The sequence below is a fragment of the Sorex araneus genome, chromosome 2, assembly GCF_027595985.1.
Source record: "Sorex araneus isolate mSorAra2 chromosome 2, mSorAra2.pri, whole genome shotgun sequence".
Lineage (NCBI taxonomy): Eukaryota > Metazoa > Chordata > Mammalia > Eulipotyphla > Soricidae > Sorex > Sorex araneus.
In genome coordinates, this window is record NC_073303.1 from 316,981,412 (window position 1) to 317,001,256 (window position 19,845).

Here is a 19,845-nt window from a genome sequence, read left to right on the forward strand (position 1 = left end):
TAGTGAAGGAGCATCCTCTTCTCCCCACATCCACGCCAGCACTGGCTGCTTTGGTTCTTTTGTATGTGGGCCAGCCTCTGGTGTGAGATGACTCCGTGGGCTCTCCACGGGTGCAGTCTCTGGGCTCCGTGGATGCATTCTGTGGGAGTGTTTTCTGGAGTGCTCATGTCGGGCCAAGGCTGGCTTCCACCTGCCCCCCCAGGGCCCTGGGAAGCCCCTGTGGGGACTGGGGTGGGTCGGAGGTGAGAACCGTGTAGGCAGACATCCCAGGCCTCGAAGTGCCCAGTTCTGGGGGCTCCCTCTCCCTCTCCTGGGTACCACTGGTGAGAGAGCCCCACTCCTGTACCCAATGTGGGCAGCTGGTGGCAGGTGGGAGTGGCGAGTGGGCAGGAAACACTGCCTGAGCTGGAACAGACCAGGGCCGAGAGGGCCTGTGGGTCGGGCAGAGTCCCAGGAGTGAAAACCCTGCGCCCAGAACCAGAACAGAGCCAGAGTGAGGTGAAGCCTGGACCGTAGCTCCAGGGCGCTCTGACAAGGATAGGGCCACTCCCACCTCTGGGGGGCTGCTCGACCCACTCCCCTCCAGCCCAGTCCCCTCAGGCCCACTCCCCTGGGGAGCCCCTTGGAGGTTCTGGGTTGTTCAGCTCCCTCCTGGCTGTGAAAAGTGCAGAGTCAGGAGCTGACCCTCTGGTCTGTCCTGGTTGTCAGAAGTAAGTGGACTGGTGAGACGAAGGCATGGCGTGGCACTACACCCATCTTGGCCAGGGGGCGAGTCTTCGGATGTCTCTGGAGCCGCTGGATGTCACCGCCTTGTGCAGAGCCCACCTCAGTCCACCTCATTTTCCTTCCGGACTTTATGGGCTTTGTTATGTCTGAGGGCTAGTTTGTATTTAAAATCATTAGCTTTTGGATGTTTTTGCTGAAGACATTTTTCTCGGGGTGATTCTGCTATTCATTTTATGACACAGAGACAGTCTGAAGGGCTCTGCAGAAAAACAGATCCCTCCCATGACTCCCCTTCTTGCTGGGTGATCAGGAACAACATCTCCACACCCGGATGGTAGTAATGAAGCTGTATTTTGTCCTGGGCATTTTGTAGTTTCGTTTTCTTAACATCTAACTCTAGCTCATCTGACATTCATTTTGTTCCGTGGGGTCATGTTTAAATAAATTCCCCCAAATAGACTCATGGACTAAAGCTCTGCTCTCCCTGCCGGCCTGGCACACCCTCCCTGCAGATCAAGACAGGCACAGATGCCGAGGCCAGGTGCTCCAGCCAGGCTCCCGGGCAGACCAGAACCTGGGACCAGCAGGACCCCAAGTCCATGTTTGAAGAGGAGGCATGGGGAATGGCAAGAGAGTTCCAGCTGGAACGAGCACCATGTCTGTGCATGTGTCAGTATGCATGCATGTCTGTACATATGCCTGTATGCACATACCTGTGTGCACATGTGTGTGCACATATATCTGTGTCTCTGGGTACATATGCCTTGTGCATGTGTGCATGTCTATGTGCATGCATCTGTACATGTGTCTATGTACATCATGTGTATGTGTCCATGCATGTTTGTACATGTGTCCATGTGCATGTCATGTGTGAGTGCCTGTGTGCATGCATGTCTGTAAATGTGTCTGTGTGCATATATGTTTGTGTGCACATGTGCGCTCATGTTGTCTTGATGCACAGCCCGCCTGGGGGGCACCAGGAGGTGGGAAGCATCCTATAGCCCCTCCCCCCATCTGCACTTACTCTCATGAATGAGTACATTTTTATCCAGTAAACTTTATTTATATATAACAACAGTACAAATGTGTCCTTGGCTTGCAAAATAGGAGTTTTCATATTTACAATAGGTTCACAATAATATATTAGAATAACAAAAACCCCATTTTATTGGAACGTTTTAAATACTTCATTTTCTTACAGTGTTTGATCCACAACATTTGTAAAAACAACAAAAACCAGACAGTGATCATTGAATCTCCTTAAAAATATATATATAACACAATTGCAGTGTCCACAGGGGAGCAGAGGACGCGGCTCCCTCCGGCCCTGCGGCCTATTCACAGGGCGCTTGGTGGACACAGGGCTCGGAAAGGGCCACGCAGCTGGCGTGAGTGCTCCTCGTGGGTTTCCTGGCACGTGGACCCCTAAGACCAGGAGTGACCCCACAAATTCTACGTGGACAGCACTGGCCTTGGCCTCTGGGGAGCTGGGCCTGGGAGGTGCTGAGAGGAGCAGGCCCGGCCCTCTTGCCCACAGTGCACCCCATCTGCTCTCTGCAGGGGCGAGAGCTCTGTCCCACAGCCCTCTGCCCTGCCAGGATGAGGGACGGGTGAGGCTGGCTCCTGAGTTCTCGGGACCCTCTGGCCTCCATCTCACTGTGTCTCTCCATCTGGAGCCACATGGGTCCTGTTGCGCAGAAGGTTCTGGAAAGGGAAGCAGCTTTCTTCCAGGGTGGGGCATCTCTAGCCTCTGCTCTCCCTGTCCCTCCCCAGCCCTGTACTCTGGGGGCAGGAGGGGCCCACAGTGGAGGTGGGAGGGACTGGTTTCCCCCCAGGGCACCAGTCCCCCTCTGTGGCACATGGAGATGCTCCAGGCCCGACTCCTCGGTCCCCACTTCACCACCTCCTTAGGGTGTCAAGGGGCTGCAGTCAGGACAGGAGGCGGGGGGGGGGTGGCGTCCAGCATGCTTTGCTGCCCACCGAAGCAGTGGAGTTCACAGCCCCTCACGTCTCTGTCGGGGGCTCAGAGCACAGTCCCTTTGGCTTGGTGGGGGAGCGCCCCGCGGTATGGCTGCGGGGGGCAAGCAAGGGCGCGTTTCCTGAGTATTGGGACTGTGTTCCACTCCTCCTCTCGGTGGGGCTCAGGCACAGGTCAAGCGCAGGGTCAGCTGCCCTCAGAGCCCCTGCCCAGCCCCAGGCGCCAGCAGGGACTTTGGCAATGGGAGCTGCTGGGAGATAGGGGTGAGGGGGTGCGGGTGATCTGGGAGCTGGTCCCATGTGCCAGCACTGTAAACCCAGAATGAGGGGTGTCCGACGCTCTGCCCCTGCAGCCCTTCCAACCCCGTGCCCAGCCTGCCGCAGTGCAGGGTCCTTCTTTCACAGGGCCTGGGGTTCCCAGTGCCGTCCTGGGGCGATACCTTGGGCTGGCAGCAGGCTGAGCGCAGGAGCCTTTGGTCTCTGGTTCAGAAGCTGCACATGGGATAGTCCCAGGCCCGAGGAGGAGCCTCAGGAGACACCCATGGGTGCCCGCACGCCTGCTGGCTTCAAGTATTGCTCGTCGTGCACACGGTTTGGTCTGTCCTTGCTGGAGGAGAGCCTGGATAGGCCTTGGCCAGCCGCCCCGTGCCAGCTGTGAGGGTCAGGGTGCTGCCCTCTCCAGGTCTGGGGCGGGGATGAGGGCACCGTCCAGCAGAGGGTGGCTTCTTCGAAGTGCCTTCGAGGCCCGTGTCCTCCTCCTGCCGCAGGCTGGGCTGCCCCTCCAGCCCTGTCAGCCTCTCTGTGGGCTCTGGCGCTTGGAAGCAGGAGCCGAACAAGGAAGAATGATGGCAGAGGCAGGCACGGGCTCAGGCCAGACAGGAGCTGGATCGGGGCGCAGGGAGGCTTTTTCTGTTGCTTTATTTCTGGTTTTTCCTTTTTCTTAAAAAAATTAAAGTTCTCATTTCCCCAGATACATCAGTGAGTCCTCATGCAAAGCGCCACGAGCAGGGCCGCACACGCCTCTCCACCTGCACGCCTGCTGCCACCCATCCTCGGTGGGCGTCCGCTGCCTGGCGGGAAGGGCATGTGCAGGGATGCGGGGCGCCCTGCTGTGGGCTCCTCCCGCAGGACAGGCCGCGTCAGCTCTCGAAGGACATGGCGCCGATGAGCTGCTGCACCTTGGAGGCCAGACGCTGCCGCCGCGCCTGCTCATCCTGCTCCAGGGCTCCGACGAGCTATGGGCAGAGGCGGGCGTCAGGACACGGCGAGCACACGCAGACCCACGGTATGAGTCTCATCTGTGAGCTTGTACACTACACACATGGATCACATGGACAGATGCCAACATGCATGTATTTCATGTGTCCTGGTGCTCAACTATTTCTCCACACCATGGGTGAGCACACACAAGCACACACCCACACATGCATGTGTGCGGAGGCAAGCTTCTCTATGCACATCCATATATCGCATGTGCATGGCGCTTTATGTGGCTGTGTGCCTGTATGTGCACACATGTGTCTGTCTCAGAGCATGCTGGGCTTCCTAAGTGTCCATCTGCCAACCACGACCAACAGCTCGTGGAGCCAAGCTAAGTCAGGCATGGAGCCAGGCTCCAGGGGGCCCCTAGCACCACTGGACAGCTGAACCCACACTGTGGCCAGCCCAGGTAGGGGGTCTGGAAAGGGAGGGCGGGCTGCATGGAGGCAGTGCCAGTGCACCGTGAGGGCAGGGGGTGTGCAGGCGGGCACATGGGGGGCTCACCTCCTCACTGTACTTGCTCACGTATGTGTACATCTCACTGAGAGCACTCAGCATGCTGAAGTCGGTGGCATGCAGGCGGGACTGCTCGGCCAGATACGCATTCATGTCCTGGTCACTGATGGCTGGCAGCTTGGTGATGTCTGCGTAGTATCTGCGGCCAGGAAGACAGGAACTCTTGACGCTGCTCTTGATGGTGCCCGCCTCCCCGCCCTCACTCCTCTCACGGCTGTGGTGTGGCCCCCCACCAGGCCTGTGGCCCTCCCTGCATGGTGGGGGGGTGCGCAGCAGGACGCTAAGGCCCGGACAGGGCCAGGTGGGGCGTGGGTAGGGCCTGCAGCACGGGGGAGGCTGGGCTACAGGGTGTGTGTGTGGCCAGGGCTGCAGACAGTGTGGGCTGATTCCCTGAGTGTGTGGGCACGTCTGAGGTGGGGCCACTGCCAGGGGGTCCTCACTCATGGGTGGGTGGGGCTATCGCGTGGGAGGGGCTGGAGCGGGGTCACTGCACGGGTGGGCTGGGGCGAGTGGAGGCTGCTGCATGGGTGCACCCACCTCTCCACCCAGCTCTTGTAGCTAGGGATGTCCTTGGCATAGAGCAGCTTGTTGGAAGGCGAGTCCTTGCCCAGCCGGTGCTCGGATGTGGAGCAGGAGTCCATGAAGGTCTGTGCCACCACCGACAGGCAGGCGTCCGTGATGCTGCCCTTGTGGATGTCGAACACGAACTGCGGGTTCTTGATCACGTTCACCCAGAAGCGCAGGGGCAGGCTGGGGCAGAGAGCAGGAGGGAGCCACAGCTCACACTGCCAGCGTCCAGGCCTCTCCAGTGGCCGAGTCTGCCCCCAAAGAGAGGGCCGGACGCTCCATCCCCCGTGCCTCTCACAGGGACACCAAAGCCTATGGCCCGAGTCACTCTAGCTCTCTGGACAGACGTCGCCCAGACAGGCCATGTGGAGGCTACACCCTATTTCTGACCCGTGGCTGACTGGGTGACCCAGTGCTGGCAGCTGCCCACTGTCACCCTTCCCCAGCCTGCCACTGGCTGCAGGCACTGCCCGTGGCTGCTCTGTGGAGGCGCCTCGTCCAGAGTCCAGCTCATGTCTCAGACACTGTGTGGCAAGCCCTACTGGCTGCTGCAGGACCCACGCATTGCCCCTGGCACTTGCCCGCCATGCAGTAGGACCTGACGCTCCCCCCTGGGAGAGTGACCCGCCTGTTGGGGGACAGAGCATCCAGCAGCTCCCACTGAGGGGCAGCCCAGGAGGGCAGCTGTGTGCCTGCTGAGATGCCCCGACTCAGCTGCTCCCAGGGCCCACTGTGTGTGTGGCTGAGTGGGAACTGTCCTTGCGGAGATGGGCAGCGTGGGCTGTCCGGGGCCTCTGTCCTCCTCACCAGTTGCTCTTCCATGTGTGGCGGACGTCCGTGTCATGGATGCCATGTCTGTCCGCCTGCTCATCCAGGAAGTCGAACATGTACTTGATGGCCAGGGGCAGCGCACTCCCACGGTGGACGGTGCTGAACAGGGTCTCCAGAAGGTCGTCCACAAACTTCTGCAGTGTGCCCTAGGGGTTGGGAGTGGGCAGCCTCAGGAAACGGGGGCTCAGGGCCAGACAGGATGGGGGCTGTGAGGACAGACTGGCCTCTGAGGACCCCACCTTGGTGGCCAGCAGGCGGGTGAGGTAGACCTCGGACACCATCTTGCTGCCGCGCTCGCCCTCCTTCTGCTCGCCGTGCTCGTGGTTGCGGACCAGGTGCCACACCTTGGCACCACTCTCCAGGTCGGGCGTGATCATGGGCGTGCGGGAGCGCAGGCTGTCGGGGCTGCCTGTGTACCTGAAGGAGGAGTCTGGGGCCCGGCACAGTCAGGAATGCAGGGTCATGGGCGCCCGGGGGACGCTGGGTGGACAGGTGGCAGCCCCATCCCGCGGTCTGGGAGCTCCCAGTGGGGGAGGTCCTTCCGCTGTGGTCACACAGCGATGCTGAGGCTGCGGGTAGGGAGTCAGAGGGTGCTAAGGATTTCAGTGAGTGCTGAGGGGTCAGAGGGTACTGAGGGCTCACAGGACACTGGGGGTCCCAAGGGTGCTGGGACTGGAAGCAGAGTTGGAGGGCAGGGCAGCAGGGTGAGCACCCGGGGGTGTGGGCAGCCGGGGCAGGGTGAGAGCAGCAAACGGTGACGATTTGGGGGGCAGAGCCCTTCCCAGACGGGCCAGGTCAGTGCTGCTCCCGCTGCTCTGCGTGTGCGCATCTGCTGGGAGTGCCCTGAGGGGGGCTGCTGGCCGTGTGCTCTCACCGTACTTGCTGATGGACGATCGGGAGATGCTGGCGGAGGCGGGAATGTTGTAGGAGGAGGTCTGCTTGGGCACCAGCGCCACCATAGACCTGTCAGACACCTGCACACAGGAGGGCACGGGAGGTGAGCGCAGGGGAGCTGACCGGCAGCCCCGGTGGATGGACAGTCCTTTACTTTCCCTTCCCCACTGGAAGCCCATTCCTACTCGACTCCTTCCTGGCTGGACCCTGGGATGTGCCCACCTCGGAGTGCTTGCCAGGGAGGCCTGGGGGGCTTGCTGCCCCCACCACCCAGTCCTGCCTGGCCGAGAGTCACTGCGGGACTCTGTTCTACCTGGGAATCGTGGGGGTCCAAGGGAGCCCCTGGTGAGGAAGGCAGCACCTGCAGCAGCATCAGGGCCGCAAGTGCGCCTCACATCTAGACCTTGACAATTGATAGGGACTCTGTAAAGTGGTGTGAAACTGCCGCCACCGCCCAGTGGCAGAGATGCCTGGAGGGCCTGATGGCCGCTGCCCCACTGGTGCCCGTGACCTGACGGCAGGCCCGACCCCTCCCCAGCCAGGGCTGTGCAGCGAGAGTGGAGTGGCTGACAGGCAGGTTCCACGCATGGCACAGGTGACAGTGTGAGGGACACTGTCACCTCCAGGCTCTCCCAGGCTGGGATGGCCTGTCCCGTTCTGAGCAGAGCGTGACGTGGCCCCTGGAGACGCTGTCTGACTCCCGAGTCCTGCCGGGTAATGCGCCCCGTTGGGATTCCCGGTGGCCGAGCTCACCTGGTAGTGCACCAAGGTGTTGAGCCGCTTCCAGTCCCCCTCGATCTTGGTGGTAATGTCCTCGTCCTGGAGCACGACCCGGGCAATGCGACCCTGGCGCCACTCTGGGGGGGGGGGTGCAGTGTGAGGAGTCTGGGGTCTCGAGGGCAGCGCCCCCCAGCGCCCACAGCCCCGAGGCTCGCTCCTACCGAGATCCATGTCAGTGGCCCGGGGCCGCTGGGAGTAGGGCACATTCTTGTACACGGCGTCCAGGATCTTCTCCTTCACCTGCGTGATGGTGTCACAGTTGAGGACCTTCACAGGGATCTCGGGGCTGTTCTCGTTGTCAGGGTTCACGCAGTTCAAGATCTGGGGGGATGGACAGGGCTGAGACTTCAGTGGCCCCGCCCCTTCCTCAGAGTCAGGGTGAGCTGAGAGGGAGGAGGGGCTAGAAGCCGCTCTGCCCGCACCAGCGTCTTGTAGTCGATCTGCTGCCGGATGAGCTTGTCCTCACTCAGCGAGTAGCGGGCCTCGCCGGTCACGGCGTCTATGGGCCCCTTCTCCATCTGCTGCTTGATGGCGCAGTACAGCATGAACAGCGGCTCCCCCGCGCACTCCTGCAGGGCAGATGGGCAGATGCACTCGGGGGCTGTTGGGTGGGCCACCTGCTGGGGTTCCCTGTGCCCCTCTCCCCTCCTCAGCCCTCCCCACTGACCTTCAGAAACTTGTGCAGCAGGAAAGCAAACCAGTTGGTGAGCATCTTCTCAGCCACAGACTCCGTCCTGCGGGAGAGGGGTGCCAGGGGCCACCACTCAGGTGGGAGAGGGGGTTGGCGGGCTCAGGGGAGGGGGGATCAGTGACACCAAGTAACGTGGGTCCTGGTCTCTGGGTTTCCCTTCTCAGGCATAAAGATGGGGAAGGCAGTGGGGGGCAGCTGGGGAGTGAGCGCTCGCTGCACCCCACTTTCACTGAGCTGACCCCTCTGCTCTGGCCAGCCTGCAGAGCTGGTTCCAGTCCAGGTCTGAGATCCTCACAGGTGCCACAGGCCGCGCTGTGTCTAGGGGAGTCCAGCACCACAGACTGGGACCCTGGGGATCCCACCCACCAGGGTGGGGATCCCCACCGAGGGCTCTGCCGCAGCCCTGGGCCCCGCCCCTCAGCGTCCCCGCGGGCCACACCTCCTCAGCAGCAGCTTGGGGTGGTTGCGGTTCTCCAGGTTCCTGTCGATGAGGTCACAGAGCAGCTGCTTGAGCACGTCGGTGGCATACTCCAGGCGCGCCTGCAGCGCCGTCATGATGAGGGAGGCCACAGTGCCCCGGTCGCGCATGGAGAAGCCACGCTGCCCCTCCAGCGTGCGGATGAAGGTCAGCAGGAAGACCTTGTTGTGCAGCAGCTGCGCGAAGAGCTTCAGGGCCCGCTCCACCTGCTGCTGCCCGTGCCCCTGCACCTGCGGGCCAGTGCACCGTCCTCACCCAGACTGCCTGGCCGCGCCCCTGCCACCACACTCGGGGACCAGGGAGCTGTGAGGTCGCAGAGGGCCTGCCTGTCCTGGCCACCCCCGCCTGCTGGCCACCTGCCTGCGACTGGGCTCTCAGCTCAGAGCCCCAGCCTGAGACACCGTCTGGATGGGCCCAGGCGCCGCCCTCAGCAAGCCCGTGGCACCCGCGGGCAAGCCCTGGCACAGCCCACCTCCAGCTCTCGAAGGACGGGGTGATCCTCTATGCCTGGGAAGAGCACGCGCATGGCATAGGTACGGTAGTCCAGGTAGGGAATGCCGGCACGGTCCAGATCGCTGGTCAGTTCATTGATGTCCGTCTGTAGCTCAGCAAAGGCTGAAGAGCAGGGAGATGTGTCAGGGCTGGGGCAGGCACTGCAGGGGTGTAACTCCGAGTGGGGAGGCAGTGAGTGACAGAGTGGATCCTAGTCTTTGTATGGACATGTCTACACACGCATGCACCCACACCATAATGTATACATGCATACATGCAGACATACCAGAGTACACACAGTACACACATGCATACACACCACCACACATACACACACCAGTGCACATACAGTACACATATGCACATGTGCCCGTGCACACACAGTACATTCACACACACCAGTGCACACACAGTACACATACACACACCAGTGCACACAGTGCATATGTATATCCATATAACCAAGTGCCTACATATGCATTCACCCACATGCACACACCCATAGATACAAATGCATGGATATGTGTACCTACATGAGCACACACCACACACACAACCATGTACACACATGCACAGCATAAATGCACATGTGTACCACACACACAGCACACACGCAAACACCCATGTGCACACATGCACAGCACAATGCACATGTGCTCATACCCATATAACCCATGTAAACTCATGCACAAATATGTGCAACAATGTACACACCCATCTGTGCATTCACTATGTACACCCATGTGTACTCAACAAGCACACAAGGCACACACCAATGCACACATATGCAGAGCAAGTTAACCACATGCATCCATGTATACACATGCACACACACATGTTCCCCCACACGTGGCCAGGCACACACACCCACATACACAGTGCCCCCACACACATCCATGTACATACGTGCATACGTGTAGACAAATGTGCACCCTATTTACCTATATGCACACACCCATGTGCACACATGCACAGCACAATGCACTCAGGCATACACCTATGTAATCCATGTAAACACATGCACACATAAGTGCAACAATGTACACACCCATTTGTGCATTCACCATGTATGTCCATGTGTACCCAACAAGCATACAAAGCACACACCAAAATACACATATGCACAGCAAGTAAACCACATGCATCCATGTATACACATGCACACACATGTGCCCCCACATGTGCCCAGGCACACACCCCCACATACACAGTGCCCTTACATGCATCCATGTACACACGTGCACACGTGTAGACAGATGTGCACCCATATTTACCTATACACACACACCCATGTACACCCATGTGCACCCGCATACACACACAGAACACACTGCATGTTCATGAAAGACAAAGCAAATCACTGGTCCCTGCTCCCCCTCGCCAGTGTGGCTCAGGCTACAGCACCTTTCAGCAGGCCTGACTGCCACTTGCGGGCCCGGGAGGGTCTGAGGAGTGCTGGGGCAGTGAGAGGGTGGGGCAAGGGAGCTGAGCAGGGGTTGCTGTTCTCTCCCGGGGGTGTAAGCGTGTGAGTGTGGGGTGGATGGGGTATGAGTGCGGTGTTGGGGAGCGGGTAAGCAGGGTATGTGTGTGCATGGGCAGGGTGTGGAGGTGTGATGTGTGAGCTGTGCAGCATGTGGTGTGTGAGGTGTGTGGTATGTGATGAGTGTGAGATTGTGGTGTGCATATTCAGTGTGTGTGAGGCGCATGTGGCATGTGTGAGAGCTGTGTGTGTGTGGCTTGTGTGTACGTGGTGTGGTCTGTGTGTGGGGTGCCGAGTGGCTCGGGCAGGGCTCACCCTCCTTGCACTCCAGTGCCACACGGGACTCCAGACTGTCCATCTGCATCTGCAGTCGCTTGAGCGTGAGGTCGTTCTCGCGGGACTTGCGCTTGTAGGCGACCAGGACGACGATGACGATGACCAGCAACAGGCTGCCCCCCGCGGCGATGCTGACGATGGCAGGCAGGGTGAGCAGGCTGTCGGCCGCCACGCTCACGGAGCCGGGGGAGAACACCATGCCGCCCACCAGCACCTGCAGCACGAGGCCATGAGTCAGCACCCTGGGGCCCACACCCCCGTGCCTCGTGGCCTCAGCCACCTGGAAACCGACAGGGGGCGGAGGGGAGAGGGGCCACGCGGGGAGGGCGCTGGAGAGAGCAGAGGCCAGAGAGGGCTGAGAACTCACCATGACCTTGTGCTGCCCTGTGAGGTTTGGGGGCTCACACAGCAGCTGCGTCTCAGACACAGTGACGGCACATGGCGTGTCCCCCACCAGCACTGTGTAGTTAAGCTTGGTGCCCCCTGAGGTGGGTGGGCAGAGGTTCTTGCCCTGTGAAGAAGAGCTGCTCAGAGGGGACCTGCACCCCAGCACAGGAGACCCCAGGCCCAACTCCCCCACCCAGAAGATGCTGGGGGCAGCCTGGACTTAGGAGAAATGGGCACAGGTGGAGACAGTGCTCGGGGCACCGGGACAGAGGTGGGGCTTTGGGCCCATGGGGACGGGGTGTTCCTATGGCCCCAGAACATCCCTACTAGGTGTGACTCAGGGGCAGAGCTCCGTAGGTGTGGCACTGTCACCTCACACAGAACCCCACAGACCCCTACAGAGAACCCCCATAGGGAACCCCACAGGGAACCTCAAAGACCTTACAGAAAATCCCACGAACCCAGAGACCTTCAGATAACCCCACAGACTCCCACAGAGAGTCCACAAAGACCCCCACAGAACCCCACAGGGAGTACTACAGAGACCTCTACAGAGACCCGCCACAGACAACCTCATAGGGAACCACACAGGGAATCCCACAGAGACCCCACAGGGAATCCCACAGAGACCCCCACAGAGCCCCCACAGCCCTCACAGGGAGTCCTACAGAGAACCTCAGAAAGACCCCCACATAAACAGAACCCCACAGAGACCCCGCCAGAGGGTACCTTCAGAATGATGGGGGAGCCAGGCTTCTGGTCCAGGACCCCCGTGGGACTGAGCAGCTCGAAGGTGGGGTTGGGGTAGTAGATGAACTTGGTGTCGTTGTACAAGAGCAGGGAGCGAACGTTGTTGAAGACGAAGCCAAACTCCTCGGGTCGCTCCACTGTGTCCAGGCCAGGCCGGTAGTCGGTGGTGAGGGATGGGGCCAGGCAGGTGAGCATGGTGGCATTCACGGTCCGACACACCTGCGCCCAGGCACAGCCCTCAGCAAGGCCGCTGTACCCAGGAAGCTGGGGACATGGCTACTGTCGTGGGGTTGTCGGAAGCAAGGCTTGGCCACAGCTGTCCTTTGATGCCCTTTGCTCTGGTGGGCACTGGCCTCCCACTTGTTTTCCAACAGGGAGAGCCCCAAGAAGAGGAAGGCAGAGAGGGTGTGTGCAGCACCTTTGTTCACCCATTCACCAGCACTGGATGTGCCCAGAGGCAACTCAGCACTGAGGTGGCAGGAGCCTGTGCAGGTCTGGAGGCACAGCTGGGGCCACAGGAACCCCCGGCAGAAAGTGTGGACGCAGGACACGTGTAAGTGTGTGCAGGACACGGGAGGGTGAATGGTATGTGTGTGTGTGTGTGTGTGCTTGTGTGTGTGTGAGTGTGAACAGGATGGATGCATGGTGTGTGCAGGAGTGCCCACATGTGTGTATGAGGGTCACATGACTGTATTGCAATGATGCATATGTGTGTGCAAGGGCATACGACTGTATGCAAGGGCATGCATGTGTATGCATGGGAGTCACATGATTACACACAGAACTATATGCATAGTGCCCATGTGTGTGCATGGGGATCACATGACTATATGCAGGGTACCCATGTATATGCATGGGGAACACATGACTGTACAGGCAGGGGTGCACATGTACTCCTGTAAATGAGTCACAAGTATGAGCACATATGTGGAGGGGTGTACTGGCATGGGAGTGTGAAAGAAGTCACACAGGCACAGCACCAGCATGTGCCCTTAGAGCCACAGGACTCTGACCCTCCCGCCCTCCCCACCACCAGCCTCACAGACAAGTGTGGTTTGTGAGGTCGCCCTCACTCACGTTCACAGACTCTTTGCCGTTGAACTTGATTCGGACTCTGGGCTCCTGAACGACGTCCAGATTGAAGCCTGTGATTGTCAGGGGTGTGTGGCCACTGTGAACAGGCAGAGCTGGGTCAGGGGGCACCCACAGCGCGCAGCCCCCACCCCTGCCATGCCGACCTCTTCTTCACCTGGTGATGCTCCAGGCAGGCTCAACTCGTTGCACGCGGGGGTCATCAATGTACTCAAACTGCAGGTCACCGTCCACATGAGCACGGTCCACGCTCACCCACACAGGAACTGGGCCCAGGCCAGTGGCCGAGGGTGGGGACACACACACAATCTCGTTCATGGACCGCCTGGTAGGACGGCAAGAGGTGTGAAGGGCCATGGCAGGGTGGGGTCGCGGGGGGGGGCGCTCTGTGTCCTGTCCTTGCACCCTCTCCCTGAGGTCCTGGGTGGGGGGTGATCCTGTGTCCTGTGACCTGACCACTGGCCAATTTAGGGGGCACCTACACGCCCCAGTAAGGAGCATGGAATTGCAGGGGCATGGGCAGGCGACACCTATAGAACTTTCTAGAATGTGGCATTCAGTGTCTGATGTCTGGTGAATCCCTAAGGTCTGCACTGTGTGGTGGACGCTCATCACAGAGTATGTGGGTGGACAGTTCTGACAGGCACCCCCGCAGTGGCCAAGTCCATGCAGCCTGCCCACAGGAACTTCTGAGGCCACGCATACTTGCAGACACCACCATGGGATCCCAACGACAGCATCGCCTCGCTTGATCTCCGCACTCAGGCATGTGTGTGTGCACACCCTCCAGGGCATGTGTGCCACCCACAGTACCTGTGTGCATGCTCACAGGCTATGTGTTGCACCCACAGCACACGTGTATACCCACAGGGCAGACATGTACATCCACAGGTCATGTGTGACCTTCTCCTGGGACATGACAGACCCCGTAACACACACCCCGGGGCCCACTCACCCATAGAACTCGCAGGTCTGGTTGCCCAGGTGCACAGCCACACGGCTCCCAGAACCCAGGTGCTGTCCAGTGAGAGTGACCATGGTGCCCCCCGACTCGGGGCCGCGGATGGGGCTGAGCGAATGGACGGATGGGTGCTAGGGGAGAACAGAGGGGGAGCGGCCACCATGATCCCTGAGAGGCTCCCAGAAGCCAGCCGGGATGAGTGAGTCTGGGGCACTGCAGGCTGGCGCTGCTGAGCATTCCCATGGGTCATGGGAGGGGCCTGACCAGTGCCAGCGCTACAATGGAGAACAGGACCCGTGCCCACCGGGAGTGCCAGATCTGTTGTGCCTGTGTCCCTTGGATGGTTGCCCAGCTGTGCTCCAAGGCCCTTGAGAAGGTGCCCCAGGGGCTGAGAGGACATCTCTATTGGGGGCTGCACTGTAGGGAACCCTTCCCAGAGCCCCCGGCTGTGTGTCAGAGAGAGTGCACAGGAGGGGCACTGCGTGGTGCGCCATGGAGGCTGGCCCCTGCAGGGAGAGGGTTGGGCAAGCCCCTTCACCCCCAGCAGACTGGCTACCTGATGGCACCTTGAGCATTGGCTGCAAGTCAGCAGGGGTCAGTTTCTGGGGGGAGCGGGGACACCCTGGAGACGCGCTTGGTGCCACAGAGCCCTTCTGTTCCTGCCCAGAGTGCCCCGGGGACACAGGAATGCAGACCGGCAGAGCAGGCACTTGTGGGGAAGCCCCTTCTTGGGCTGGGCCTGCCTGGCCCCTCGGGCACCCTAGAGGCACTCACCACGAAGGTGAACTCCTGCTGACTCTGGGTCACGAACTCCGGCCCGCACTCGCCCACACACAGACGAGCTGGCCCAGCCACAGCTGCCCTGGGTGCAGGTCCCATCTCACACACGATCCTGCAGGGACAGGAAGGGCCCTGCTGAGCTGTGGAGGCCCAACTGCTCCCCCTGTCCCCAGGGCCAGAGGGGACTGGGCTCAGCTCTCTGTACAACAAGCAAGGGAAGCAGCGGCTTGGGGAGGGGTGCAGGCGGGCCTGGCTTGAGACCGGGTCGCAGACGGAGCCAGGTGGCATCTGCACTGAGGCGGCCAGGCCGATTCCTGCAGGCCTGAGGGACAGGGGCAGCGACAGGAGGTGGGCCTGGACCTCGAGGCCTGGAACTGGGAGGCAGGTGCAGAGGCAGAAGGCACCAGAGAGCAGCGGGCACTGGCCTTCCAAGTCAGGGCTGGGCCCCGAGGCAGCACGGGGCCCAGGAGGGCTGTGTGGAGACAAGTGTCTTGCTGCCACAGCCCAGGGGCCGAACAAATTGTTACAGGGCCTACAGTGTGGGTGAGGGCGCCTGTGAGGGTGTCGGTACGGGTGCTGCTGTGGGTGCCGGTGCGGGTGCTACTGGAGGGTATTACTGGGGGTGCTGGTGTGGGTGCTACTGGGGGGTGTTACTGGGGGTGCTGGTGCGGGTGCTACTGGGGGGTGTTACTGGGGGTGCTGGTGTGGGTGCTATGCAGGTATTAGTGTAGGTACTAGTGCTTTGCTAATGCGGGTGCTACTGTGGGTGCTGGTGCAGGTGTGAGGGTGTGAGTGGGAGTGTGGGGGTGAGACGGGTGTGGGTGTCAGGGTTGGGTGCAATCCACTGTGGCTACAGGAGGGCAGCTGGAGGGGGAGGTGGAGCGGGCTGGGTTTTCAGCCCTGCGGGGGGTGGGAGAGTGGCCATGAGAGGTGTCACCCCCTCGGAAAGGGCAGGACTCACTGCTCGGCGACGACGTAGTCTGCAGGCAGTGGCGTGCACGGCACCCCGGCCACCTGCACGTGCTGGGCAATGTCCGAGAAGTCCAGGCCCAGGTTGACACCGCGGATGGTCACCCGCGTTCCTCCTTCAGGGGGTCCTGACACTGTCAGCATCTGTGCAGGGAGGAGGAGCAGTGGGGCGGGACAGGAGCTCAGGGTCCCAGCCAGGCTGCTGCCTGCCACCCTCTCCCTGCTCTCAGGTCTCAGAGCATACCCCACTGTCGGGCAGGCACACCTCCAGGCTTTGGAAGGAGGGTGCTGCTCTGATTGCCCCCAGGTAGGATCCCCAAGAAATGTCAGGGAGGGGGAAGGGTCACAGCAACAGAGGGGCTGAGAAGGGAGCAGAGGTGGGGTGAGAGGGCAGGAGCCAGGGGTGTGAGGGTAAGGGGTGGGTGAAAGACCAGAACCAGAGGTGGGGCAGATGCTGTATAGGGGCCCCCTTCTGGGGGTGCATTCAGGACCAGCCTCAGACCTGCCCTCTCCTCCCCAGGCTATATCTTGGGGGCTCACACTGCCCAGTACCCCGGCTGGGCTCTGGGCCCGCAGCAGACACAGGTCTGGGCTCGAGATGGCACAGAGCCCATGTTGAACAGAACCCCCAAAAGAACAGCCAGGCATGGGCACAGCGGCCCCCAGCCCCCATCTCATTCTTAAAATACTTTCTCTCACTAGTTCATGCTGATCACAGCACAGCAAAGAACGAAGCACAGGCCTCGCTGGAGCCTGAAAATACCCTTCTCGTCTCACAGCCACAGGCTGCCCGAGTCTGTGGAAGCACATCCGCCAGGGGCTGCCCTTCAGACATGCAGGTGGGTGTGGGGCTGCCATCAGGTCCTGCCGCCTGAGGACACAGGAGTTGGGATGTCAGTTCCAGCTGACTAGAACCTAATCCAGGAAACAGGAATCCTGAGGCTTCCGAAGTTTGGAAGAGATCCCCACCAGGACACCTGAACCCCACGATGACTGATCAGTCTGGGTGAGTCTCCTGACCCCATCAGAATGGCACTGAGCCCGCCCCCATTACCCCAATCAGGATGGCCCTGAGCCCCCCTAGGACCCCACCAAAATGACCCTGAACCTCCCTGGAACCTCTATCAGAACAGCCCCGAGACCCCCATAGGCCCCATCAGGATGGCCATGAGTCCCCCCCATGCCCCCATCAGGATGGCCCTGTGTCCCCCCAGGCCCCATCAGGATGGCCTGAGTCCCTCCAGGCCCCCATCAGGATGGCCCTGAGTCCCCCCCATGGTCCCCATCAGGATGGCCTGAGTCCCCCCCCATGGTCCCCATCAGGATGGCCCTGAGTCCCCCCCATGGTCCCCATCAGGATGGCCCTGAGTCCCCCCCAGGCCCCCATCAGGATGGCCTGAGTCCCCCCAGGCCCCATCAGGATGACCCTGAGTCCCCCCCTAGGCCCCAATCCAGATGGCCCTGAGTCCCCCCCATGGTCCCTTCAGGATGGCCCTGAGTTCCCCACAGGTCTCCCATCAGGATGGACCTGAGTCCCCACCCATAGCCCCCATCAGGATGGCCCTGAGTCCCCCCCATGGTCCCATCAGGTTGGCCCTGAGTCCCCCACCACGGCCCCCATCAGGATGCCCCTGAGTCCCCCCCATGGCCCCATCAGGATGGCCCTGAGTCCCCCCAGGCCCCCATCAGGATGCCCCTGAATCCCTCCAGGCCCCCATCAGGATGGCCATGAGTCCCCCCCATGCCCCCATCAGGATGGCCCTGTGTCCCCCCAGGCCCCATCAGGATGGCCTGAGTCCCTCCAGGCCCCCATCATGATGGCCCTGAGTCCCCCCCATGCCCCCATCAGGATGGCCCTGTGTCCCCCCAGGCCCCATCAGGATGGCCTGAGTCCCTCCAGGCCCCCATCAGGATGGCCCTGAGTCCCCCCCATGGTCCCCATCAGGATGGCCTGAGTCCCTCCAGGCCCCCATCAGGATGGCCCTGAGTCCCCCCCAGGCCCCATCAGGATGGCCCTGAACCCCCCAGGACCCTAATCAGGATGTCCCTGAGTCCCCGCCATGGCCCCCATCAGGATGGCACTGATGCCCCCGGGACACCCATCAAGATGGCCATGAGCGCCCTAGGACCCTGCCTCATGGTGTCACTGTCATCAATTCTGCCAATGGACTGTGGCCTCAAGCAGGGGTCACACGGCCACCCAAGTCTCTGCTCCTGATCAGGGAGAAGGCTTCAGGCAAGCAGCCTCTGGTTTGCCACCATAGCTTAGGCCAACGTGGGCACTGCTAGGAAAGGCCCTGTCAGCACCGCACGAGCTACTGGACCTCATGCATCCCCACCCATGGGCTTGGTCTCATGTCAGAGACTGACCTGGGGACTGTCCCTATCCACGGGGCTTGCGGGATGTACTGAGAGTGTGTGGGCATCTCAGACCCTGACAGAGGCTCTGGGAACGCTTAGCTGGGAGTCAGTGGATAGATGGAAGAGGTGGGGTCTGCCTTAGGGGTCAGAACCTGTTCTGACCAACCTCCCCCGCCAAGCTCACCAGCTCAGCCTCAGATCAGAACAGGCAGGGGACGCTGCCCAATCCGGCCCCAAACAGAGTGACCTGTCCCCAGTGCTGTCCTTCCGACTTGGGACACCTGGTCCTGCCCATGCTTCTCTGAACGGGGACTCCCAGGTGGGCACAAAGTCACCTGGCCCCCTGCAGCTGCCAGTGGGGGACATAGCCCTTACCCCAGACATGGACCTGGGCCACATAAAGACAGACAGAACCAGAAGGACCCCAAAGACCCACGCAAAGGCAGCACTAGGACACCTGCTCTCACTGGCCCCAGGATACAGGACAGTCTTAGCTGGGGTCAGACCAGGAGCACAGCAGGAAGTGAGGGACCACTGTAGGGGAGAATGGAGAGGTGAGGAGATCATCGCAGGGGAGACTGGGGAGGTGAGGGAGTCATTACAGCGGAGAGAGGGGAGGTGAGTGGATCATCACAAGAGAGAGAGAGAGGGGAGGTGAGGGGGTCATTGCAGGGGAGAGGCGGGAGGACTGTATGCTACAGTCATACCACAGAAGGCAGTGACTTTCTGTGGTAACCTTGTGAAGGGTGCCGGGTGGTTCCTGGTACTATTTTTCTGCCTTTTTAAGTCTAAAATTGTTCCCCCAATAAAAGTTTTACAATAGAAACTGACTTAGAGGGATGGAAGGGTAAGAAAGGGGCCGTGGGGTCTTATTGTCCAGGCCCTCTGCATCTCTGGCGGCTCCAGGCCCGAGGCATCCCCAGGTCCCTAGGCCCCTCAGTGGCCACTCCAGCCCCAAGCCCCTCTGTGAGAACAGCCCTGCCGGGCACTCACCTCGGTGATCTGCGGGTTGGAGCACTTGACGCTGTGGCTGGACCAGTGGAGCCAGGGGCCGGCGGAGGCGGCGCAGTGCTGGGGGAGCGTGCACCTGCGCTCCCCCCGGCACCAGCCGCACCCGAACTTGCGCTCGGCCTTGAGGCAGAGCCCGCAGCTGTCTCTCTGGGCCGCGCACTTGTACAGGTGCACTGCAAGAGAGGCTGTGGTGGTGGGCCGGCGCCCCACGGGGAGACCCCCACGCATGACCCCCGGGACCCAGCCTCCCCCCAGGGGGTGGCACCCACGGCAGGGCCGTACCCTTTAGGCCCTGAGGGTTGTCGATGACGAAGTTCCCGTTCCACACCACTCTGAGGTCTGCGGCCAGGCTGCTCAGCTCCATGCCCTCGTACTGGTACTGGGGGGGCAGGTTGGCTGAGCCTCCGGGCACGGCCCAAGGTTCCCTGCCCCAGTCCTGGGCACCCAGGCCCCGTGCCACCCTCTGCACTCCACATCTGCCCCACCCCGCCCAGCCCTGGCTCCTC

The 19,845-nt window shown here is 61.0% G+C and overlaps 1 protein-coding gene across 1 annotated transcript in view; it reads right to left on the reverse strand.

Annotated features, from left to right (window-relative positions):
- Positions 1-1,763: 1,763 nt before the first annotated feature.
- Positions 1,764-19,845, reverse strand: part of PLXNA2 (plexin A2) — a 51,252-nt gene continuing 33,170 nt past the window's right edge. Inside the window, exons 11-32 of the mRNA XM_055125448.1 lie at positions 19,622-19,718; positions 19,322-19,512; positions 15,960-16,111; positions 14,993-15,110; positions 14,213-14,349; positions 13,415-13,582; positions 13,243-13,336; positions 12,145-12,384; positions 11,396-11,539; positions 11,008-11,242; positions 9,193-9,335; positions 8,682-8,950; positions 8,219-8,285; positions 7,974-8,120; positions 7,713-7,872; positions 7,525-7,628; positions 6,752-6,851; positions 6,117-6,307; positions 5,854-6,023; positions 5,017-5,229; positions 4,468-4,618; positions 1,764-3,938 (exon numbers count right to left, since the gene is read on the reverse strand). Of these exons, the coding sequence (XP_054981423.1) occupies positions 3,843-3,938; positions 4,468-4,618; positions 5,017-5,229; positions 5,854-6,023; positions 6,117-6,307; positions 6,752-6,851; positions 7,525-7,628; positions 7,713-7,872; positions 7,974-8,120; positions 8,219-8,285; positions 8,682-8,950; positions 9,193-9,335; positions 11,008-11,242; positions 11,396-11,539; positions 12,145-12,384; positions 13,243-13,336; positions 13,415-13,582; positions 14,213-14,349; positions 14,993-15,110; positions 15,960-16,111; positions 19,322-19,512; positions 19,622-19,718 (3,387 nt within the window). The 3' untranslated portion in view covers positions 1,764-3,842. The remainder of the gene's footprint in view (positions 3,939-4,467; positions 4,619-5,016; positions 5,230-5,853; positions 6,024-6,116; positions 6,308-6,751; positions 6,852-7,524; positions 7,629-7,712; positions 7,873-7,973; positions 8,121-8,218; positions 8,286-8,681; positions 8,951-9,192; positions 9,336-11,007; positions 11,243-11,395; positions 11,540-12,144; positions 12,385-13,242; positions 13,337-13,414; positions 13,583-14,212; positions 14,350-14,992; positions 15,111-15,959; positions 16,112-19,321; positions 19,513-19,621; positions 19,719-19,845) is intronic.